Consider the following 27,012-nt stretch of genomic DNA (forward strand, 5'->3'; position numbering starts at 1 on the left):
AAACATTTACTAAATTTTATCATCGGTATAAAGACATCACTCGTAAATATAGTTCAACATGCAGACTTCTAATACGTTCAGGTATTTCACATCCAATTTTTTATGGTAATATTCTTTATAAAGCACAAAGGTGTCAGTATTCACCTCAGAAACTTACAAAACCTTTGAATAGACTTATTAAGAAGGGATATAATTACGATACTGTTATCAAGTCATTAAAGATTGCATATTTTGGCGTTAATATTGAGTCACTGATAAGGTCTTTGCATCGGAACTGAACACATTTATTCTAAAAACAGTTGTTGGCATGACACGGGTTATGTTCTTCTCATATATGTTATGATGGTATGATACTAAACCCCTAACGGGAAGGATTGTGCCTGATGTTCATATGATGAAATCATAATCTTTCAGTCAGTTTAATTGAAGTCTGGAGCTGGCATGTCAGTTAACTGCTAGTAGTCTGTTGTTATTTATGTATTATTGTCATTTTGTTTATTTTCTTTGGTTACATCTTCTGACATCAGACTCGGATTTCTCTTGAACTGAATTTTAATGTGCGTATTGTTATGCGTTTACTTTACTACATTGGTTAGAGGTATAGTGGGAGGGTTGAGATCTCACAAACATGTTTAACCCCGCCGCATTTTTGCGCCTGTTCCAAGTCAGGAGCCTCTGGCCTTTGTTGGTCTTGTATTATTTTAGTTTTGGTTTCTTGTGTACAATTTGGAAATTAGTAAGGCGTTCATTATCACTGGACTAGTATATATTTGTTATGGGGCCAGCTGAAGGACGCCTCCGGGTGCGGGAATTTCTCGCTACATTGAAGACCTGTTGGTGACCCTCTGCTGTTGTTTTTTATTTGGTCGGGTTGTTGTCTCTTTGACACATTCCCCATTTCCATTCTCAATTTTATTGTACTACTAATACTATGAACGTTAACGTTGAACAAACAAGAATGTGTCCAAAGTACACACTTGTCCCACTAGCACTATCGTTTTCTATGTCAGTCAGTGGACTGTGAAATTTGAGTGAAAAGATCATATCATGGGGAACATGTGTACTAAGTTTCAATTAGATTGGACTACAACTTGATAAAAAACTACCTTGATAAAAAACTTTCGCCTTGAGCGGGACAGACATACGGACAAATGAAAAGACGGATGGACGGACGCCGAACGAACGGACCGTCGGACATACAGACCAAAATACTTAATGCCCCAAGATGGGACAAAAATATGCATGTCGACGTGAGTTTTGACAGGAACATATATATTAGATATACTGTTCCCAGGTTTTGACACCAATTGTATATCCAAGGCTACATATGTAGTTGTCACTTAATTTTTAAAACTAGTGGCGCAAACGTAAAAATTAATGGCACAAAAACACAAAAAGGACGCATTAGTGGCGAAACCGGAATTTCTCCCTATTTTTAACATCGACAAATAATATAAGATTGACTCTAGTGATCATGTTCATCATACTTTTGAACTCAAAACGAAAGTAGGTCACCCGGATGCATTTCAAACTGAAAGTAACATGTGACCAATGTTGTCAACAAAATTAAAATGAAAGAAGATGGACAAAATACCAATAGTTCACATTAAGAATATAACGGACAGTACGGTTTTAAAGATAGAAGGAACTGAGGAACTTCATTTGATAGGTATTTAAAAAGTCGAAACACCGTTTTCAAAATAGACGAGTCCAAACATTTGTTCTTCTAAATTTATCCAGGTTTATGTACAGATAAATATGTGATCATATGTACTACTTGAAAGGATTTAAAGGCAAGGCTGGACCTGAAAACAGAAAATTTAAATTTGTCTTGTGCTTCAGAGAATAATCTTTACTTGGTTTCGATGTGCATTTAATTTTGTTGATATACAGAAAGTTGAAATAGAATATGTTGGGGGAAAATTATTGTTAAACTGTCCACCCTTAGGGTATATATTTGTTTTGAATTGTAGTGATTGAAATGGACAATACAGTTAGAGATCAAGGTTTTTACGTACACTCAAGTTGAATGTACAGTACTAGATGTGAGACTTGTAAAAAGTCTATGATCATCTAGTATCATAGGCGGATCCTGGGGGGCCTGGCCCCCCATTTTTGGTTAGAAAATTGGTTAATTATATAGGGAATCACTGAAGCATGACTGGTCCGCAGGCCCACCCCTTAGTTCAGTCAGCTTCCTCCCCTTTGGAAAAGTTCTGGATCCGCCACGGATGTATGCATTTACCATATATGTTATCCGCCTTTACAAATGAAACTTATAAATACAACCATAGGTCATACATTGGAGGGATTTTTATGTACAGTGTTATTGAGTGACCTTTTAAATTAAAATTCAGACATTTCATGTAAGAGGGGGGATAGGACCTTTATCAGGACTGATTGATCGAGTGTTTCTAAGCTCGGGATTTTGGGATTGATCCTTTCGGGACCTGGGAATTCTTTTTTCAAATTTCATGATGTTGAGATTTAGATTCCTTTAAATCCTGGCACTGATTGTTTTTATAGAACAAAACAATTTTCCTAATTATGACATTTAAAAATAACTTATTAATACTGATTGGTACCATAAGAGGATGAAGTCAAAGTTCTATGCTGCAAATGATGTGAAAATTTGGTTTTGACTATTCTTGTCAGTTCCTCTTTTGTCATATAGCTCTTCAAGTATTCAAGGGGCATAAGTGGCCGATCATAACTGACTATCACAAGCCTGTTAACACTGAGATTGTGGGTTCAAATCATGCATGTGGGAGGTGCCTTTGATTAATCTTAATTGGCTTAGATTGTCATTTTTCCTAGAGAATGTTGGTGGTTCTCTATGGGCACTCTGGCGTCCCCTTACAAAAAAACCGACCTCCATGAAATTGTATAACAGTGCTGAAACTGGTGCTAAACACAAATCAACAAATCAATCAAGTATTGATACATCCTTGGCTTTGAAAATTTAATGTTTGTTTAAGAGTTCCTGATTAAAGGTAAAACCAGAAACATGAGAAAAGTGCTATGAACACACCAAAATTTTGAAAGTGATATATACATATTTTTATTGTCAAGTTCTAAGTTACATTTTATTATTTTATTGCAAATTTAAAATGATTTTGTATTATTCATTGTAGTAGTATCTTAAGTGCACATTACTTGAAATTTTGTAATGTTATTAAAGTTCATAACCATATTTTTATTGCTCAGATATATATATATTCTACTTAAACTTTCAGAAAAAATAATAACGATAGTTTATTTGTTTAAATACTGAGATATATATTTTCATTTTGGTCAAAATTATAGAAAAAAAAAGAAGAGAAAATCCATATATTTAATGTAAAATATATTATAATACTTAATTTTCAAATTTGAAATTTGATTTTTTTTTAAGCATCTAATGATAGCTTATAGAAATATCTGGGAGTCCGTATTTAGTTAAAATAGAAAAATGCCCTAAAAAAAAATCATTATTCAACTCAATAATCAGAATAGAATGTAACTCTGGCTAAACAAAAATTATTGAATTATTTAAAATAAAAATGAATCTAGTAAATCCATGTTTGGGAAAAGAATTGTTTGGTGTCTGGATATGTCATAATTTAAATTGCCCATTAATTTCTCTTCTTTATATTTTAGCACCCAGTTATGTCATGTATGTATGCTTTTGTCCCATTTTTCTATTATTTCTTTTTATTTTAAGTCATTATTCTGTATTCGATAAATAAAATCCAGAACCTCTTTTTTGGTTTGATATTTTTAGTTCTTTCCAAACTTGAAAATACTAGACTTAGCATATTAGATTATTGTTAGCGCCCAATCCTGTTTCTTTTTAATTTGACTATTATAAATTATTATCTCTTTAGGGTTTGGACAAGATGGCGATGTACAAACAGCTCCAATGTCATCTTCTGACAGATTTACAGATCTACCGTCAGGAATCGTAGTGCCATTACTTATGCTTACCAAGTGTCAACATGGTGGATTGATGTTAACCTCACACAATAAAGATGTGTCCTGTTTTGTCAACAAGGAAAGATTAACTTCGGAGATAAACTTGTTAGGAGGTATACAAATGTTTGAAATTAAATACATGAAATAGTTCCTGTTGGTATTTTTATTTGTGATATATGTTCGGATTTTATAACTTTTATGTTATTGTAAAACCATTATAATAACAATGAATCACTTAAAGTCATTAAACCATGTTTAAAAATGTATAATTTCCCTAATATCATTGAAATTTTAGATATTTTAAAAGTTTCATGTATTGATTTAGTAAATTTCCTTAAAAAATCTATAAAATAACAGTAACAAAAAAATGTCAAAAACTTCTGAGATAAATGGTATAATGATGTTATTTTCAATTTGGTCTATAAATAAAGACATGTGAAGAAAATGCAGTAGCAGTCACATTTTAAATACTACAAATTGATTTATTTCACAGAGTAAAAATTTAGCATGATTTTCTTGTCTATGATTATAATCATTAAATGTATATGTATATGAATATGTAAATAATTATTACACATGAAGATATATCCATAATCATCATTTGATATACATTGTATTACAAAGGCTTTACTGGATTGTTATGAAAATACACAGAAAATATAGAAATTAGATTAATTTGATTCATTCATACCAGACTAATGAATGACCAATATAAGAACTGTAGATCAGTTGTGTGTGGGTTTTATTACCTGTTTTGCTTTCATTGAAATATTTCCCTTATTTTTCGTGTTATTTAATAATATATATCCTGAATAACTTGTTAATTATTTGTTGTTTTATGACCAGAGTTGTCCAGTTTTAATACAAGGAAATGAATAAAGTTGAACAATTAATTTTACATTTAGAAAAAAATTAATTTAATTCCTCATAAGATCATTTTTTTTGTGTTGAGGTTCAACAATAGAGGTAGCTGACAAGAAATTGAGGGTGTTTATTGGTCCTATGGCTAAAGAGAGAAGATTGTTACCCCATACCCCAGGAGTTGCTGTTTCTAGGACTCCACCCACAAAACCTGGCAGGCAAGGAGAAAATCAGGTAATGATAATAGTTAATAATTGAGATATACTTGTACCATTACCCTCAACAGTTAGATTTCAAATTAGGTTTTCCAATGCTAAATGTGAAAAAAAAATTGTATGGATAAAAAATTATACATGAGTTAACGATTTAAGTATACTATCATAACTATGAAACTATGAATTTACTAGCTTTACTCTGTCATAACTATTGAAGATGAAAAAAATGAAATAATATAGAGTTAAGTACATGTAATTAATAATAGGAGAAGTCAACACATTTCGGATTTTACAATTTGTGATTTGTATTTTCATTTCATATTGCCAGTAAAATTGCATTTGTGACTAAAGTCACCAATATATGATGGCATACATTACTGTAAATTCCTCTTCCATTTCAACTTTTCAAATGTTCAAAATAGTATATTTAAAACATCACAGAAACGTTGCCTGTATTTGTTAAACATTCTTGCCACTTAAAAACTACTGTAATTAACTCATCATAGATTCCAGGACTAAATTTTGTATATACGCCAGACGCGTGTTTTGTCTACAAAAGACTCATCAGTGACGCTCGAATCCAAAAAGGTTAAAAGGCCAAATAAAGTACGAAGTTGAAGAGCATTGAGGACCAAAATTCCTAAAAGTTTTGCCAAATACAGCTAAGATAATCTTTGCCTGAGGTAAAAAAGCCTTAGTATTTTAAAAATTCAATAGTTTGTAAACAGTTAATTTATAAAAATAACCATATCAATAATAATTCATGTCCGCACAAAAGTGCTGACTACTGGGCTGGTGATACCCTCGAGGAAATAAATCTCCACCAGCAGTGGCATTGACCCAGTGATAATAATCGTCAACTATGAAATTGATTACAGACATCTTTCTAACAGGGTGGTGATGGCTTACTATGGATTCATTAATATTTGTGGGATACCAATTTTCGTTGATTTCGTGGTTACATGTTAACCTAGAAATTTAATGTTCAACAAAGGTCAACATTTCTATTGGCTTGTATGCAGACTTTGGGAAAAACCATGTATTAATAATTACATTAGATGTATGTTTCATTATAATACTTTATTCTGATTGGCTAACTGTACATCACATGTTTTTCCTTAAGCAATTGCATTACTCAATAAAACTTTTTATTCATGATAACACGTGGTCCCACAATAAAGTGCACAGGTGAATTAAATAAAACAATTATAAAATGCGTGTTTTCATGATCATAGCTAAAAAAATGTAATTATAAGTATTGAATGCTTCTTTTTGTAACTTCATAGGGTTGTAAAAGCGTTGACCGTGCGCACATTTTTAGAATGAAGCGCTTCTGCCCTTCATACAAAATGTACTTCGGTCAAAGCTTTTACACCCCAATGAAGTTACAAAAAGAAGCATTCAATTCTTAAATAAGTCAAATATCCACGAAAATGCAATTTTTCCTCAGACCACAAAAATAAATCCACAGTATGCTGCATTAGCAATCTACATGAAATATAAATTTTATAAATTTATGAATAATTAATTGAATTATTTTTTTCAGCCACTTCAACGAGCAGTAAGTGAGGAAGGTTCTGACTGGTTCTATGTTCAACATCCTTCAGTAGATCCAGATTTATTTGAGCAGTCAGCATCTGCTAAACAGGTAATGTAATGACAAAAAATATAATATAATAGTTTTTTAACATTTGTATTCTAGAGTTTCAAAAACATGAAAATTTTGCCAACTGTAAGCAATATATACAGAGGCAGATCCAGGGGGGTTCCTGGGATTGAACCCCCCTTTTTTTTAAATATTGTTTTTGAATGGGGACATATGTTTGGAATCCTCCTTTTAAAAATAGCTGGATCCTCCCATATATATATATATTTTATACAAGTGCATATTTAGTGTAAACAATATTTTATTCAGATTTATAGATATATAGATATCTAATGGAAATGAAGATATATGAAATACAATAAAGAAAAAAATAGATATCAAAATTAAATATTTTTGTGTCAGATGAGTGATTCAGTTTCTAAGTTCTCAAATTGATTTATGTAAAATATAAGAAAGATTTATCATAACAAAATGTCTATTAAATTAAAAAATTAAAGTTTGGAAAGTATATTTTCATCACATAAGGTGAACACCATCTGTCAATATTAATTTTTCATTACAGCTTGGAGGACTGGCAGCAAGTTTCTTAACAAAACAGGTCCACATGTACACAGATTCAAAGCTATCATCCAAAATGACAGATCAGATATTCAGATTCTTGCAGGTTATGATAATATTAAAGTTTAATTATGTGAAAAGGGGGATGCAATTTGATTATTAGAATTATTCTTGTACTTATTGGCATTTTGTGGGATTTTAAAATTTGAAAGTTTATGCAAATATTGTTTGTTTTTGAATGTTTTATTTTGATGTCAAACAGTCAGTGTTCTCCCCCAGGACCTTTTAGCATCATGGTTAATTGTGATGCTATAATCTTAAACGTGATGCTATCTGAAGTGGTTCTCTTATAACTGTCAGTTCTGAAGAATCAATAAAAATCAGTGCTATTTACTAAGAAAAGGATGACTTAAATGAAAAGTTTTGGTACCAAATTTGTGTTATAGAAAGATGAAAGATTTAAGTATATTCAAACTGGTAAGTCAAAAACAAACTGACAATGTCATGGCCAAAATACACCAAAAAACATTAAAAAAGACAACAACAGTATACACAAAACACATCATAGAAAACTGAGCAACATGAACTCCACCAAAAACCGTGATTATAATAACCTGTTCCCTTGATACAGCAATTATGTTTTTCAAGCATACTTAATATTCATATTTACTAACAGGAAGTAGCAGAATATCAGAGGAATGTTGTACTGGGTTACTTAAATGAGGTTACCAGTCATTTAGATGAAATGCCAGAATCAGAAAGGGACAGGCCAATACATGCTCCAGCTATAAAACTCCTTGTTGAAATTCTTAGACAAATACTAGTATGTAAACTTATTAGTTATATTTTTCAAAAAAATGATAATTGAATAATAGAAAAAGTGTGTTTTTAATAGATTAACAAGAATACAGTTTATATTTTTATTTACAAACAAATGTACTATATATAAAAAAATCTTTCTGTCAACCTCGACTCCAATAAATTATACTTTCTAAGTAATAATTAATCCAGAGGCAAACAATACTACCTGCAGATTGTTTATATTTTTTACAATATGTGACTGACATGCTCAGACTTTCTTACAGAATCATGATACGTTTGCTTTAAAATGTTAATTAAGTTTAAAACGAAAATTTTTACGTCTAACTCGAACAATTTCAAATCAAACGATAAAGGAACAACATAACAGTGTGAGTAGACTTCACTCACTTACAAATTTATGTATCATTATTTTACCTTAAGGATTTCCAGTCAAATTAGCAGACAAATTTCAGCATAGTAATTACTGGTTTTTAAATTATAAACACAAACCAAGTCTACTTATGTCACCAAATGGCCGAATTTTTGATTTCTAAATGGTCATAACTTTTGAACCGCTTGACCGATTTCAAAATTTTTGGCACCAATGAATTTCTTTTTTTGAGCTCTTGTAGAATAATGTTATTGTATGCACTTTCTTTATACTTCATATTTTGACTGACCTCCCTACCAAATGTAACATATTTGTTTGGTTTTCCCTCAGGATCCCTTGTCTCATGTTGTTCTGTGTCTGCAGTTGCTAAGGAAGTTCAGCCATTTTCCACAGAATATTCCAATAATGATAAAATGTCAGGCAGCTGCAGCAGTGATGGGTTGCATGGCCGTGTATTTGAACCAAGAAGACGTGCAATCAAATTGTTTAGATATCTTAGCCAAGATAACAACATATCAATATCAGATTAATGAAAAGGTAAGGGAGCTACCATTTGATTTTTATGGGGGGGGGGGGGGGGGGCTAGGATGAAATTTGAAAATAAATAGGCAGGACAGGAGTTTTGAGTAAAAAAAAAAGGCAGGATGAGAAACTTGTTAAAAAAAAAGGCAGGATGACAATTTGTGTAAAAAAAGTCAGGATAAACTAGTAAAAAAAAAGGCAGGACCGTATAGAGTAAAAAATAAAAAGGCAGGACAGAGATTACTACTAAAAAAAAAAGCAGGACAAAATTTTTCATCCTAGCCCCCCCATAAAAATCAAATGGTAGCTCCCTAATGAAAGCAATACTTTCAAATTTTTATATTACGCAAAATTCATTCGGTGTCAGAATCCTTATGATGTGTCAAATATTTAATAACAATACAAATTCAGAGCTGTATCAAGCTTGAGTGTAGCCTTTATACTTTCCCAAAACGTTCAGCGTTCGACATCAGTGATCATATCAGCTGCACACAGCATTTTATTTAGAGCTATTATAGGAATCAATGTTTACCAAAACTTTGGTTGACGTTCTTTCTTGTACATCATTTTCCATATGAACCTTGATTCAGTTTTAAGCATATTCAAGTCCTAATGTATCATTAAAAGTATTTTATATAAAGATATATGTGTTCAATTTCATGTAAGGGAGTGTTCAAAAGTGTTATTTGATTTTAAGGTACAAATAAGAGAAACTGCTTTGGAAATGATATTGAGAGCTTTGAACCATCATGAAGACCATGAAGAAATCTTACAGTCTGGTTGTCGTACTTTGTCAAATCTTACAGCAACATTGCAGATGACATTAGAGTCATGGTTAGATATACGTAAGTTAGATAAATCTTCGGCATTTTTTCCGGTGCCCATTATCACTTTCTTGTAAATTATACAAAAATTATGAAATTTCAAATTTACATTGCAGTATTATAAATGCTAAAATAATGTAAATACTATCAAGTTTACATTGTGAAAATTTTAAATGCTATTTATACCAGAACAAATACCCAATACACAAGTAATTTACCTATACACAGGTAAATTCCCAATATACAAGCTAATAAAAAGTGTGGATTATATTCAACCAAATACAGTACCTAAGACATATTGAATGTCAATATTCCTGTTAAGTTTAATTGAAACCAAGAGCATGAACTTACAGTTCACACCTTAAGACAAGCTGAAGAATACTGTGGATTAATATATTTATCGGGTACCAGAGTTTTGTGAATTTTATTAGTACAAATATGTACAAATGAAGCACAAATTAAAAATTTCAACCTAGTGTAAATTTCTCATTAGGCGTGTAAATGCAAACTTTTGCAAAATCAGGAATAAGAGTATCTCTCAATTTTTCTTCAAACCAAGTAATTGATATCTACAAAAATAATGATTCAACAGAGAGAGGATTAATCACCAACTTTTAAGAAAAATTATGTGGCCTTTTATGCTTAAAAAAGTAAAATAACAAAAATACTGAACTCCCAAGGAGAATTTAAAATAGGAAATCCTTTATCAAATGGCAAAATAAAAAGCTCAAACACATAAGACAAAAGGAAAACAACTGTTATCTTCCTGACTTGGTACATGGAGAAAAACTAAATCTAATATTACTTTTATCATTTAAGCATACAATATAAATCCAGATGTAGAGGAAGGAATAGTCAAATATGAGGCATTACTAAATCACATCTTTACCACTGCTACATCAACAGTACAGAATATACTACAGAATTATATGAATAATATTGGAATTAGGACAGAAGGAAGAAGATTCTTATTCAATCTGTCAAAGATGACACAACTATTGTAGGTTTTTGTTAGTCTTTATATAATATACATTTGTATGAATTTTAATTTTAGTTCATTAAGGTATTTTGAAGTTTAGAATTCTGTCAGTTTTCTGTTTTCTGCTTTTGTCGGGTTGTTGTCTTTTTGACACATTCCCCATTTTCATTCTCAATTTCATTTTAACATTTAGATCTTCGTCTAAAGGATTGTATTTAATGTTTTGGAGAATGTTGAATGAAGGCAAAACATGAATGATTACAGATTTGTGGTTAGGAAGGGTATTAAATACAGGGGCGTAGCAGCCGGTACGTCAGGTACGGCACTCGCCGTACCAATAATGTTCGTTGGTACGGCATGCCGTACCTAAAATTTATATAAAAAATATAAAAAAATAAGGGTTTTCAACGGAAATAAAGAAAATAAAGATTTTACAGAAAAAATCATGATAGAAAGGTCCATGTAGAAGCCATAGCAATATACGGTATACATTCATAAGCAAAGTTCGAAAACTCGTATACGTAGTATATACGATAACGAATAATTGCCCTGTATTAATCAAAGTACGGATTTTTGTTTACTTACAAAAGATTTTAATTGACCATGCATATGGTCATGAACAGTCATAGTACTATCAATAGCATGTTACTGCCTTCTACAATTGTTCCGGTTTAAACACAAATGGCATGGAAGAATCAAAGTTAGAACTCTCAAATGGAGAAACAAACGTTGTGCGGCAAGCATGGAATTTTGTGCGACTGGCATACAAGATTAAAGTTTAGCAAGCTATAAAACCAGTTTTAGTCCAGTATTTTCTACTTTAGAAAATACCTGTACCAAGTCAGGAATATGAAAGTTGTTATTCATTCGTTTGATGTGTTTGAGCTTTTGACTTTACCATTTGATAACGGTATTTTCGTTTTGAATGTTCCTGGGCGGGGTTCGGTATTTTTGCTATTTTATTTTTTGCAACAAAAATATTGTCAGTTACTCTGTATGCATGCACCATAAAGTTTAAGTAATCATGACTAAAATATAAACGAGTTGTCCCAATTTTATTGCGTGCCGATCTATCCGCTACAGAGACAAATAAACGATCTGCACATTGTTAAAATGCACATTCTGCTTCTAGGCACCAAGACGATCGGAATATAATCCAACTTCAACAACCCCATATACAGTAACACATTTTTACTGTTTTATCAATAGTCATGTTTTGGTAATATCTATTTGACGTGGCTCGGTACTTATATATCCCGCCATTGTTAATGTGTGATATCATTTGTGCTATGGTAAATTTTTGTGATCGCGTCTTTCATTTTTGCTAATGTGCGTTGTATATACGGCTTTTTGTTTTCCTTCAAGATTTTAAGAAGTGTTTGCAAAGAATGTTGCATTTTGAACAAAACATACGAAAAAAAAAACTGAATGCGATTTTCACTTGTAATTTAACACATTTTTTATTGGAAAATAACAATTTTTTTTCTTCATTTAACAGTTATAGTGTGAATTTTATATATAATAAACTAAATGTTCAAAAGTTCCGTGTGACACTTGGTTGTATATTATTTCTCGTAATTTTGGAGTTTTACACTCTACAAATCTGCAATCTACTGTGTGATATCGAAAAAAAAACTAAAAGTATTTATCGTTCCGTGACGCTAAAATCTGAAAGCATTAGTGTTACGAATATTCGCCGTGGATATAAATCTAGCATTCACATAGTAGACGTGCCAACCTTTGCATGATCCTTAGAAATAAAGTACATAATGATAGACCAGTCCTAGTCATAGCGATTTTTTTTAATTTTAATTACCGAAGCCCCAAGTCTGATCTTCGACGGTTTGCAAACACGTTTAATGCTATTAGAAAATGCTATTCCATTATATTCCATGAACTCTCTGCATCTAACTGTTACCAACCTTTCCCCCTGAAATACCTGGGGTTTTTTTTCTTTAAAAACATATCATATAAAAAAACATGTACATGTATACATGTCATATGCATATAATTACAGAAATACATTACTTAGGGATTCGAATCAGTATTTCTCTTCATATATTAATCAGTCTCCCTGTAAACAAAAAGGCAAATAACTGCAAATAAAAAGTTGATTTTTTTGTCTGATCTTTCCTATATGATATGTACCGGGTTGGTGTGTGTCCAGGACTTTGTCTCACCCAATTACGATCCTAACCATGAAATACTATATATTCCAAATGGCTTTGAATCTACTAAAACTTGTTGAACTTGTTTAAACACAAGTAGATTTTCCTCTTGACTGAGGTTATTTTGCCAAACAGGAGTGTTTTATATTTAATGGGAACGGAATAGTATCTATTGTACGTTTTCGGACAAGGAAGTACACTCGAGAAGACAATGCTTACTGCCTTCGATTCTACCACAAGTACAGTTTTTAATTTCTTCAAGATTTCTCTTAATACATGTTCGTTTAGATTATTGCAATCCATCCGAAGTCTGGCATGAAGTATTTGTCCTTTCCTTTCTCCATATAAATAATAATTTGGTATTTTACTTAAATTTTGATTAAGGTAAAGTTTAAGTGTAAACTTAGATGGGACCAAATCTGATATCGCCCAGAAAAGCATTTCAGGATCGATCGAATGACTGACGTAAGAAAAGATTTCTGATACAATGCTGTTCTACACTTTATATGTTGTGTGTCATTCGTTCGTCTTGTGTCATAGTTATGAATATTAAACAGTTGTGAGGGATAATATCGCTTAAATAATCAGGGGTCTTATTGTGAAACATTTCATGTTTTTTACCGTCGTCTTTCTGATAGCAGTGGCGTAGCTAGGTCATTTTTACGTGTACGCCCGAACCTTGACGAGGGATATGTTAAAGCACTGCTGGTAGTGGGTTCCAAAGGGATGAAGCCCCCGAAAACTATCGAAAATGAGATACCGTAATTTCCTGTCAGTAAAAAATCATTGATAACAACATACTTTTGAATCTAAATGGTTTATTTGTTTTGGTTAAATATTGTAATAAGTTAACTTATTCATCGCGTTAGACTGGAAGCTAGCCTAATGGTCATTGGTTTTAGAGAAAACGTCTAAACCAATATTACTTTTAAATAAGTTTAAAGTGTGCCATGAGTGAGCGTACAATCGATAAAAGCACCTTTTAATGAACACGAAAAAAATTTTGAGGTGCAATATAAAAAAATTCTGGAACACCTAGGATTTCTTCCAACAAAAAGTGAATCAATTTATCATTCCTTTAAAGGGATTTAAAAAATTTTCATCGGCATTGTCATAAAATTCAATGAAGGTTGGACAAGTAGTTAATGTAATTGAGAAATAACAAAATGTATGCCCAAACTGCGACCACTTATTAATTGCAGAAAGAAATACATTTTGTCCTTAAAATGCGGAAAATTAAAGATATAATTGCATTATTATATTGCTCTGAATACTCTTTTGATCATAAACAGTTTCTGTCCAACTTTCGTAAAACTTCACGGAGAGTCATTCAAAAGACTTTATCCACATTCGGAACCTAAATATTGACGCCGCTTTGTCTCGCTTTTGGGACTTAAATCACAGGCTCGACAAAAATACAAACAGCATATCGAATCTGAGCAGATAGTGAATTGCTTTAAATATAAGAAAAGTACGTAGAATTCATTATAGATTTAGACTTTTACAAAAGATTCGAACAAATATATTAAATTATCTATTTGAGTAAATTTATAGTCCCTTTTTATTCAAAATTACAATCCATTGAAAAAAGAAGCATGAGGCTGATGTGCTTTTAACCAGTTTTTCTTATTCCATGTCGATTATTTGTTTTATTTTCAAAATTCAAGTGTATGCCCGGGCGTTTTGACGTAAACGTAGCTACGCGCATGGAGGATAGTAACTCCCATCCTGTTTCATTGTATAATTTGTTTATGGGTGATAGCTTAGTACCGCCAGTAACTAGCATAGCCGCTTCAAGTTGCAGATTTTCTAGTTTATCACTTTTAATAAGAGCCAAAGTGGTCGACTGGTATAGCGCGCCGATCATAGTGCAATGCAATTTGGTACCACGATATCTCAGTTCGAATTCTGGTGAGGGAAAAACAAAAAATTTGCTAACGCAAATTTACAGTTCTAACATTGTTGGGTTGATGTTTAGAATATTTGAATACGTCTGAACGAGTGACAACTCTACAACAGATTTATCCATCGGATCGCTAGCAGTGATGGTGATACAATATATACAAACTAATCTGTAATCACGATGCCTTTATAAATGACTTGTAAATTGGGATGTCCCTCTCTAGAAATGTTCTTACTTTGTTTGTTCTAAGTTGTTTGAACATTGTTATGTTGCTACTATATTATCGCTTTAGCAGTTCTAGCATTGCCGTCATAACCTTATTGATTGTTATTGCGATGAAACCATATTCACAATGAAAATAGATTTTTTTTGCGGTGTCATAGATTCGTCGTTTGTCTTACCCTTACTTGATATTGTATGAGAAATTCTGAAAGTTATCCATCATGTTTATTTATTGGTCTTTGTAAAAGGAATTTATAAAATCTGTTCATCGGTCGGTTCATAGTTCCCTTTACTTCCTGAATACTTTTAGCGAAGATTTGATAGTTTAATAATTTCCTACAACCGGTATGCATATTCGGAATGGCGCTTTTTTTTCTGTCAAAAATTTTCAAAAACAAAAAACAATCAAAAGTATTGTAGGAGCATGCCAAGTCCTGGCAAGGTGTCCAACACAAAGTTAAAGTGCGTTTATTTAGTTTAGCTAAGATGTTCAACGGCCTTCAACTTTTTTGATAAAGTTTAATTGCTGCCTTTTCGACACGATTCATGTTTCAAATTCTGTTTTCTATATTTTGAAATTGATTTTAACACAAGAGAGTAATATAATTGCACATAAAACAAGTTTTTTAGGAACTAAATTTAAGTGTCAGGAGATTGTCAGAATGCAGGATTGAAGTTGCACTTTTTATCATAAATTTTTATATTTTGATTTAAAAGAAAAAAAGAGTCATATTTTAAATTGTTGCCCATAAAACTAGGGTTTCAGAGAACCAAATTTAAGTGTCTGGAGGTTGTCAGAATGCAGGATTTTGCTCTATTTATTAAAATTTTCTCAGGGGCCTTGAGCAGCCCCCGAACCCCTTGCCGCATAACCGCCTCTACGAGGCGGGATGCGTCGCTTCGCGACCCATCATGATTTTCTGCCGTACCAATATAAATTAGGATGCTACGCCTCTGAAATATGTGTAGCTATAGAACAGGAATGATTTTGTGGTTCTGTGGTCTCAGAGGGGGGTGAATTATATATGTAGTTTTGCTGATAGGAGATTCATCTTATGGGTATAAAATAATATAGATTGCTTGAGCAAATAAGGATTTGGCAATTTTAGGATTTTCATTTTTAGAGATTTGGGGAATTATCATCACTTTAATAAAAAAAAAATAGCATACAAATTCTAGACCCTCCTTTTACTCTTTTTAACTTCTGCCAACCCCTTTTCAGCACTGATTCTGCTAGTGTACTAGATGTTGTCCCATGGAATTAGGTGACAAGATCATATTGTTTTTGTTGTTGAAAGGGGTTTATGAGTGAGCATACTGAATAAAGGCTTGTATAATCTGCAGTTTTATTCTCCAAAATTGAGCCTGCCAGACAGCAATGCAAGCCTGATAACGGTAAAGGTCATTCCACAACTGGCAAAATTAATAATGGTGAATCACTTTTGTAACAGACGCAATTAATGCCTCAGAATGAGGGATACTAATCAGGGGGAAGGGAAAGAGGTTTTGTTTTTGTTTAAAGCCTCACACTTAAGAACATAGACATTTTTAGATAAATGTAAAAACCAGTAAAAATTGGGAATAATAGCCAATTTTTACATAATGCTATTTGAATTAACTCTGTTTATTAAAATTTCAGAACTAAAAAAGGAAAAAGATGTATGATTGTACATGAAGGAGATGATGAAGAGGAAGATAAAAATTCTAGAAATACAAGTGAAAATTTAGTTACGCCAACAGTGTTGGCACCCACGAGAACTGACATTGAAACAAAAAGTATTCTCCGTCATGATGGTGAAAAAACACCGGGAGCATTACGAAAAGTACATTTTGTAGACAATCAATCTTTAACAAGTAGTTCTACAACTGAAGAGGATAGTGATGAAGATGAAGATGATGAGGTTGCATTTGAGAGAAGGAAGGAGGCAGGCCGTGCAGTTATTGAAATTAGCGAAACCAGGAAGTTAACATCAACAGAAGTTAAGAATTTTCATATACAGACAACACCTGATGCAGAACTTCATTCCACTTTGGAATCTTCAGTTGAGTCATGTGGTGACTTCAAAGAGGTCAATAATGAGGACAAAGAAATGTCTGAACATGAATCTGATTGTGAATTTGAAAAATCTACAGAATCACAAAATTTGACAAACAGTGATGAAGATGGTAATTTAGGAGAAACTGTGAATTCATCTCAAGAATCAAATGTTATGTCAAGTATTGACACTGATTTACAGGGAAGTGTTCAGGAAGGTCAGGAAGCAGACAACTCCCAGAATTCATTGCAGCATGATGGGACTGAAGATACTGTAGTTCATTATAGACAAAAGGCTGTATCCTCCAATGTTAATAAGGAGGTTTTAGATGACAAGGAAGGTGATTTACCACCATTTCCACATTCCTTTTCAGTTTCAGATGTTGAACTCTTAACCAATGTTATCAGGACAAAGGTATTTATTGAGTTTGCTCTAAAGGATATGCAATTAATTCCTTGATTTTTATTTTAGATTATGGTGAGCAAATGTTTTATTTTATAATTTATCATTTAAGACATGTCTTAAAATAAAAAATGAAAAAATGAAAACGTTTCTTCTGCATTGAAAAAAAAATTGAATACTAGTTCATAAGTTCACATATGCTTAGAACAGTCCTTCTCAAGTCCATACTACTATAAACATCTTACTCATAGAATTTATATGGCACATTGTATTAAGACCTTCCCATAGAAAAGAAAAATAGCAACTTTAGGGAGCAACCATTTAAATCAGGTCCAAGTAAAAAAACCATAACCCCCCTCTAGATGGTAAATGGTCTTTCCCTTAGTAACACCTTTATTTAAATATCTCAATAGTTATCAAAGGTACCAGGATTATAATTTAGTACGCCAGATGAGCGTTTCATCTACATAAGACTCATCAGTGACGCTCATATCAAAATATTTATAAAGCCAAACAAATACAAAGTTGAAGAGCATTGAGGATCAAAATTTCCAAAAAGTTGTGCAAAATACGGCTAAGGTATAAATCTATGCCTGGGATAAGAAAATCCTTAGTTTTTGAAAAATTCAAACTTTTGTAAACAGGAAATTTATAAAAATGACCACATTATTGATATTCATGTCAACACTGAAGTGTTGACTACTGGGCTGTTGATACCCTTGGGGATGAAACGTCCACCAGCAGTGGCATCGACCCAGTGGTGTAAATAGTTATCAAAGGTACCAGGATTATAATTTAGTATGCCAGACGCATGTTTCGACTACATAAGAATCATCAGTAACGCTCATATCAAAATATTCATAAAGCCAAACAAGTACGAAGTTGAAGAGCATTGAGGATCCAAAATTCCAAAAAGTTGTGCCAAATACGGCTAAGGTAATCTATGCCTGGGATAAGAAAATCCTTAGTTTTTCGAAAAATTCAAATTTTTGTAAACAGGAAATTTATAAAAATGACCACATTATTGATATTCATGTCAACACCGAAGTGTTGACTACTGGGCTGGTGAGCAAGAATAAGTATTGCAGTAACAAAAACTGGTATTTAAAAAGTTGATCACATCATTTGCTATTAGTGTTTTCAAATCTTTGTCTTTAATCAATGTTTGCAGGTTGTTGAATATGTAAGCTGTCTTGTGATTGATGGAAAAGATTCAAAAGCTTTAAAGGACATTGACCTATCACTAGTTAATTTACTAGAGAAGGCTGAGGTTTCCCCTAGACTTTTACAATATGTTCAGCAACAGTATAACCATAGTAAAACATTGATGGATATAGATACATCATACTTCATAGGTATTATAGATGCTGTCAGATACACGTAAGTATTCGTCAATATTATTACTTTGTGTCTGTGATTTGTCATCTTAATGTATATAAATAAGAGTGATTATAGAGCTTGTATCAATGCGAATGCAACTCATGATTACAGTAAAGCTAAAAAGGGTCATATCTGGTTTCAAAAACAGTTTTTTTCCATTCAACATGATATTCTTATATTTATTGAAAAACAGGCAGAAGATACCATAGAAACATAAAAAATCTTAAGGCAAACCAACAACTCTAAACCATCTTTATGATTTATGTCTTATAAATTATGAAGCTAATGGTATTCTGGTTTGAGATTTCAACTTCTGATCATTTTTTTCCTAACGTAGATCTTTTTTACTTTTAGCATGACTCTCTTGCCAGAAATTACACAATGATTGCGTTATTCACTCTGTCTGGTGTTGAGCTTAAGAAAAGAATTCTTTGAAAAAAATAAATGTTTTTGTCTCAGAAAAAAAAACTATTGTTTTCTGAACATTTAAATGATGTAAGTTGTAAAAAAGTTATGTTGTTCTTTGCTTTGTGTCCTTGTTTAGGATTCATAATAATACATTTCTACATTTAGGAACATTGTGGTGAGTTGTTAATACACCTTATCGCTAATCCCGGCTGACCCGTCCGCTTGAACTTTTGACGCATACAACAATCACTTTTCCATTGTGGCGTCAGATATTTTGTTTTGTGACGTCAAATTTTTACGGGAACCTGTGTAATATCCAGTAATGGCGGACAAATAGCGATAAGGTGTATAAGCGCTTTTGTTGCATTTTGGTTCTGTGTTTATTATAATTTAATGGTATTGTGGTGTTTTTTTTTCTTTGTTAGTTTATTGGTTGGTTTAAGATGATATATTTGATTAATGAGTTGGTGAGAACTGAGTAGGGTGATATTTTATAACTATAATGTATTAATATTGATATGCTCATAATCATATATTACAAAACTTTGATAACTTTTTTAGATACTAAGGATTTTCTCCTTTCCTTTTATTACCTTATTTGCACTTTTAACTTTTTTGATTTTTGCGTCTGACTGATGAGTCTTTTGACAAAAAATTTGTGTCTGCCATACAAAATTTTAATATGATATTTATGATGAGTTTATTTATTGAAGAGTGAACAAATGACAATTTCAGATGGTAAACTGGTCCAATATATATTAAAATTCTAATCTTAACATTTTGTGGTCTGTTTTTAAACCAAAGAAATCAAGTTCATTCTTTTAGCAGGTTATTTTCAGAGAAAATTTTATGTAAAGTTGTCAGGTTAATATTTTGAGCACTGCAGTTTCTAAGAATGTCATATAATGTGACATGATAATCTTTTGAAAGGCGTAAGCTTTTGAGCGAAAAAATTAAAACTACTAGGGGACATTTGAGCACCAACATTAGAGCCCATTTAAGCGCTGGATTAATCCGCTCACCTGTATTTTTGATAGCCCATTTTAGCGAAAATTTACCTGGTTGAATAATGCTCACCTTACTATATATACCATGTCGCCCAACAATTTATGTTTTCCTCCATACTATTATAAAATTACAGACAACAACATATATATAAAGATACGAAGTATAGATGAATGTGCACCACAATCGAGAAAAGATAAAGAGAAAGAGCAGTTCCTAATGCAATTCTATGAAAGTATTGTACAGGGGGTATATCTAGAGCCCATTATATGTATACATACGTTCTCTAGGTTATAAATTCCAGGCTAAAACAGACTTTTAACATTTGATTTAATCATTTAGACTTTTAGTGCTATATCTTAATTGAAAAGTTTTTTTATTGTTTATATTGCTGTCTTGAGTCTATTAGTGCTGTATTTTAATGGACATGTTTTATATTGTTTTATATTGTGCTGTCTTGAGTCTATTAAACATTTTTTAATTTATTATATATTATTTATTTACTAAAAAGGGTTAAAAATGTTTCGCTAAAATAGGCTTTGACAATTTTAATTTTCGCTAAAATGGGTAAAAATTCGGGCGCCCAAATGGGTTCTACTTTGACGCTCAAACGTCCTATTTTTTCACTCAAATGTCCTATTAATGCGCTCAAATGTCCTCCCCCGCTTTTGAAGGACCACTGTTACCAGATATTTTGAGAATGTCATATTTATTTTTTCTTACAGATATTTTGAGATTGTCATGTTTATTTTTTACTTACAGATATTTTTAGAATGTCATATTTATTTTTTACATACAGATATTTGAGAATGTCATACATATATTTCACTTACAGATATTTGAGAATGTCATACATATTTTTTACTTACAGATATTAAATTTGAGAATGTCAGACATATATTTTAATAACAGATATTTGAGAATGTCATACATATTTTTTACTTACAGGTATGTTGAGAATTTCATACCTATTTTTTACTTAAAGATATGTTGAGAATTTCATATGTATTTTTTTACTTACAGATCATTGTTACCAGATTTATTGAGAAAGTCTTTACTAGATGTAGCAGCGGGTCTAGAGAAAAATAAAGACTCTTTTGTTATATATGTGGCAGCAGAGAGTATAAAGACAGTGTTTAAAAAGGATATTTTGAATCCTGTAGTCTTTGGTAAGATGTATAAAATTATCTAACTTATAACAGTTACTGAAACTCAGAAATTATTGCATACATTTGTTATTGAGATTTTTAGGGTAGGCAAAAATGAGAGATTGCATGATTATTGCAATTTAAGGAAAATACAAATATGTGCAATGATTTCAGAATGTGAGTTCTTATTATTGCATTTGTCACCCAGTGGTTTAATACACATTACTTAAAACCTCTCAATAATTTCTGAATTTACAGTCCTATTACCCAGTAATTACAATATGCTTAATTCTCAGATGGTCCAAAGGGTCATGTGGACTATTTCTAAAAAGTTATCAAAGGTACCAGGATTATTATTTAGTATGCCAGACCTGCATTTCGTCTTCATAAGATTCATCAGTGACACTCAAATCAAAATAATTTTATTATAAAGCCGAACAAGTACAAAGTTGAAGGGCATTGAGGATCCAAAATTTCAAAAAGTTGTGCCTAATACAGCTAAGGTAATCTATGCCTGGGATCTAACCTCTTCTTTGTTAGTTGTTGAATATTTTCTTACATCTAAATGTCTGCCTTATCCAGCACCAACCTAAATACATGACAAACTAGTTTTTATCTTGTCACTGATATCTTGGTAGGATATTTTGCTCAAATCAGTTATTTGCTTCAAAACTACAAATTGTTGAACATATCAGTACCCATTTTTGCAACTAATATTTTATGGTTCATTGTTATTTTTATTAGTACTTAAAAACTTTCAACATTTTTATACACAGATGTGCACACATAAACAGATTGTTCTGGTATTCTTGATTTTAGAAAACAGGTACAAAGTAAAATAACAAAAATACTGAACTCCGAGGTAAATTCAAAACGTAAGTCCCTTATCAAATAGTAAAATCAAATGATAAAACACATCAAACAAATGGACAACAACTTTCATATTCCAGACTTGGTACAGGCATTCTCAAATGTAGAAAATGGTGGATTGAACCTGGTTTTATAGCTCTAAATCTCTCACTTATATGACAGTCGCATCAAATTCCACAAGTCCCATTTTGTGTAATTTTAGTTTTATTTATATGTAATGTCATTATGTTTTCATTTTTCGACAGTAATTCTTTTCTAAATGGATTATTAATCATGTGCACTGTAGTAGTACTTACATATTCAGTCTTTTTTTTTAAATTCCAGATAAGACATTCTCAGAATCAATGAAAACCCATCTTCAGCAAGCTGAACATAGATCCACGATTTTACAGGATATAGTACAGTTATTATGTGATAGTTAGTTGAACAGTTGAGTTTGAAGGCAATGAAAGTCTTAAATGAGTATGTGTAAGAAGGGTCAAATTCATTTTGAGATGAAAAATAAAAGTTATTGGTTTTAAAATTTTATAATACTGTGTCATTTTAATCTTAATTTTAATGACTAATTTTACAATTTTTTTAATTATTTATTTTATCCAAGAAGAATGTTGTGTACCTGATAATTAATTATGTGAGAAAAAGTTAATGAAAGTATCTTAATCTAATACCTTATTAACAAATTCTTTGATTATAAGTGTCAGATTCATATAATACTTATTTTATTGGCATATGTTTGTTTTAAGTTTGAGAAATTATAAGATTGTTCTAGCATTCATGGCAAGGGAAAGTCACAAAAAGTGCTCAACTTTCATATATTTGTTGACCTAATATAGATTGTTTTCAAAAGGAAGTAATTTGCTCTAGAATTATTCCCCTTGGCCACAATTTTTGCAGTAGAAACAGATTTATTTTTCTTATACATAATATTTATGTTATATGAATTTAAGGCGCAATTACTACATAAGTAAGTCGCCTACTAAAACCAATAACAACATTTTCCCTTCTTACTTACCAAATTAAAACATGTGTAAAAGCAATTTTTTATGACTGCAAAGGGATGTAACTTTTACTCAAAATACATCAATTAAAAACTATCTATTTTAAAAAGTATAAATCTAACTCTAAAACCCTGTTTCTTTCATATTTTGTACATTTCTCCCATCTTTCTGTGTCTTCGACAGTTGATAGTTTTTTGTAGGAAAGATAAGGAACTATTATTTAAACATTCTTTTATACTGAATATAGTTTACTCAAGCCATCTGAGGTATTGTTTACTGCTAGTTAATAAGTCGCTTGATGATTAAATTTAACTCAACATTCATTTTAAACGCTTTTTAAATATATTTAATGTAACTGCAAAAACAAATAAGATCAGATGTAATAGACTGTGTATAAGATGAAATAGATTTATATGGCATGTATCCCAATTAAAAAAGTTCTACAGAGGGATATTTCTTTTTTTTGAAGTATGAAAAGTCAAATAAGTTATTATTTGTCAAATATTAAACTACTTATAATGAAATAAGTACAAAGATGTACATATTTTTTTTTTATAAATTTCTAATTATTGTGATAGATTCTTTACTGCCTTATTTAGCTGGGATTGATGAATTATGTTGGCATGTTTTATGATTGCTGATGTGCCTTTTGTTAAATTTTATATTTTGATAAGATTTATAATAAATGTTGAATAGATTGTATATTTTTATAACAATTTACAAATGATTATAGCTAATATTTCACATTATATTATATTATCAGGATAACTTGCTTTATGTATGAAAAAAACATTTTTGTTAGCAACATTTATGTACAAATAGGAATAAAGCCTTTTTGAATAACATTTAAAATCCAAGAGTCAAGTTAAATCATTCAGGGCCTGTCACTTTACAAGAGAAGTCAAATACAGAGACAATTTTACTATTTGTCTTGAAAGGTTGACATGCAGAACTTTGATGAAGTAATATTTATTGATACAGACATTTTCATGTTAGGTAAGAATCTCCACACAAAATATGATAAAAATTAGAATCAAAATACATTTTTATACTCATAGTTTGAATGACCCTTTACCAAATCATGATGTCCATATGTCCACTCATCAGTCACTTTTCAGTTTTGTTCTAGTTTCCTTATTTTAGGATCAGCTGTACAAAGTTCAAGAGGACGAAATGACTAATTATAGTTTTTGTCTGCTACTGCATGCATGTATAAAGTCATACTTTCTTAATTACAAGATTAAGCCCATTCAAGAAATTCACAAGTTTTGTTGTAGTTGACCTGCTCTTGACAGCATTTCTATTTGTAAGCCATTTTTACAGCTTAATTTTATAATTAGTGGTTTCTGAGTACTTAAGAGTTTTGTACATTGAAGATGATTTGGTCATCATTTGCTGTTCATCATGGTGCAATATGCAATTTACTCTAAAGAAAGAATTATATTTCAAGCTAAATCAGCTGGTTTAGTACTTTGAAGAGTCTATGATAGATAAAACATGCATCTGGCGTACACAATTTTAAGCCTGGTATCGATGGTGAGTTTATTGGAACTTGTTTTAAGTAATGGCTAGTATTCTTTAGTCCTTTTATAGGTTATTATAAGTAATACTTTACTTGTAATTATTTGGTAGTTTGGATGCCTCCGGGTGCAGGAATTTCTCGCTACATTGAAGTAGTTATCAAAGATACATTGAAGACCTGTTGGTGACCTTCTGTTGTTGTTTTTTCTATGGTCGGGTTGTTGTCTCTTTGACACATTCCCCATTTCCATTCTCAATTTTATTTCTTTTAAAACTAGTTAAAGAACGAAGTTTTGAAAAGAAATGTACTTTACTTACTAAGTTTGTTATTTAACTAATTTATAAATATAAAAAAAAGAGAAAAGTGGGATGGTTCAGTGGTGAAAAAAAAGTTTCTGCCCACCACTTGTTGATTTGCCTTTGTTTTAGTCATATACTAATGGGGGGGGGGGGGGGGGGGGGGGGGGGTGCTCTTCAACTTTGATTTAGCAGATCTTCAATTGTATATGTTAAATTTATATTGTTAAAAAAATGATTATTTTTACATATAGTTATTTAATATATTTCTTACAATGTTATTTGATTTATGATGTGTCTTTATACAATAATTATTGATAAAAGTGTTAAATTTGTGTAAGTTTAGTTACCTTTTGACAATGTTTAGATTATAGTTTTAATTCTTTGTTATTTATTGGTGCTAATAGATGTAATTAAACTTCCACTAATGCGTTTATCCAAATGAAAATGAACATATACTTATGATTTATATAGAAAATTATTGGTCAGTGGTAACTATGATAACTGCTTAGAAAAAAAATCATAGATTTTATGTATAAATTGAAAAAAGTTGTTAATAGTTGCAATTGTTAATGATTAATAAATTTTTAACCCTATACAGTGATCCTTAAATTTTTAAACAATATATATGAAGGTTATTCCATAAGCAAGTGTTGTGAAAAAATTGAAAACAACATGTTTAATAAATTTTTGCGTCCAAAGCGCTTTTCTGGATTTACCTTCATCAGGCTCAAAGCCAAACATTTGAAATCTGAAGATGTATGTATAAGTACCGAGTCTGTTGCAGAGCTATATGTCAAAAATACCTAAAATAAATAGCCAAATTCATCTAAAGCCAACTTTGCCAGAGGGAGTTGAAACCTTAGTTTCTTAATAATATCTAAATTTATAAACGGACAATTTTAGTCCATAAACAAGTGTTGTGAACATGAACTTGTAATTGATGTATATTCACTTTCCAAAAAATGATCATAGCAAACAACACTGTTTTTGCTTGGTGTCCATTCTTTGTTTTGTTCTTCATTAGACTTTCTATTGATTGCATTTTCCCATTTCTTGTTTAATTCCCCATCTTTTTGGAAAAAGATGCCTACCTCTGTTAGAACATCTAGGTACACAACAACTGGTAGATGGCACTTCAATGAATAAAACTAGTTAATATTAAAAAACAAATATCAACACATTGTGTAATTTTATTTACACTATATATAAGAGATGCTGTGTGTGTTGGACCTGAACTACTGCACTGCCATCTGTTGCTTAGGTTGATTGTATATTTGTATTGAGTTTACCTCTTTGACTTATGACTTTTGATTGCCATCATGGTAAACATGCAAGTCTGCCTTCCTATGAGTACTAATTAAAAGCTCTTCTTCCTACCAAATTTCTCCTGTATTTGCATTGTATTGTATATCTGCTACATGGAATGATTTTAAGGTGTACATACCTGTCTGGCAGTGTTTATCTGACTTTTGGTTCATTTTTATTGTTCAATTGTCAATGTTCACTTTTCTAATAGCCCTGATTCTTTGATACAAGTACTTTATGCTAAAGGCTAACTACATGGGGTGTATGCTATGATTGCAAGGTGTAAATGTCTGTCTGCCAGTGTTCATCGGACTTTGGCTTCCTTTGATGGAAATTTTTGTCATGGTTTAATTTTCTTAAAAAGGGCTGTGTCTCAGATACTATAAGCAATAGAATAAATATTTATGTATGGAATTATTGAAAACAGTGCATGTCTCAATCATGATAAGTAAAGCAGGCGAGACAATTCAACTTGTGCATTCTTGTGAAAAAAAGCACAGAAGTGGCAGGTAATAAAAGCTGAATTCGCAAGTTCAACAATTGTAACCTTCAAATATAGAAAACCTGGTTTGCTGTCAACTGGACAGTTCATTTCTTTTATATTATTGTTCATTTTGCTTCCATAAGATATACTA

General features: G+C 31.4%; 2 protein-coding genes across 2 annotated transcripts in view; both read left to right on the forward strand.

Annotated features, from left to right (window-relative positions):
* Positions 1-27,012, forward strand: part of LOC139484313 (uncharacterized) — a 458,860-nt gene that overhangs the window by 124,232 nt on the left and 307,616 nt on the right. The window lies entirely within an intron of this gene.
* LOC139484203 (uncharacterized) lies at positions 1,518-25,665 on the forward strand. Its single transcript, XM_071267939.1, has 13 exons — positions 1,518-1,669; positions 3,867-4,067; positions 4,907-5,049; positions 6,577-6,678; positions 7,199-7,300; positions 7,871-8,017; positions 8,717-8,923; positions 9,606-9,753; positions 10,552-10,732; positions 16,644-17,454; positions 18,614-18,822; positions 21,259-21,404; positions 22,578-25,665. Exons 1-13 carry the CDS (start codon positions 1,582-1,584, stop codon positions 22,673-22,675), a joined length of 2,583 nt encoding a protein of 860 aa, XP_071124040.1. The 5' UTR covers positions 1,518-1,581; the 3' UTR covers positions 22,676-25,665.

The sequence above is a fragment of the Mytilus edulis genome, chromosome 1, assembly GCF_963676685.1.
Source record: "Mytilus edulis chromosome 1, xbMytEdul2.2, whole genome shotgun sequence".
Lineage (NCBI taxonomy): Eukaryota > Metazoa > Mollusca > Bivalvia > Mytilida > Mytilidae > Mytilus > Mytilus edulis.

What these genes read in the sequence shown, in the direction of transcription:
- LOC139484203 (XM_071267939.1), top strand. Translation starts at nt 1,582, where the DNA reads ATGGACAAAATACCAATAGTTCACATTAAGAATATAACGGACAGTACG. An exon ending in GGAGATAAACTTGTTAGGAG is followed by an intron (nt 4,068 to 4,906) that starts GTATACAAATGT and finishes TTTTGTGTTGAG; the next exon opens with GTTCAACAATAGAGGTAGCT. An exon ending in GCAGGCAAGGAGAAAATCAG is followed by an intron (nt 5,050 to 6,576) that starts GTAATGATAATA and finishes TATTTTTTTCAG; the next exon opens with CCACTTCAACGAGCAGTAAG.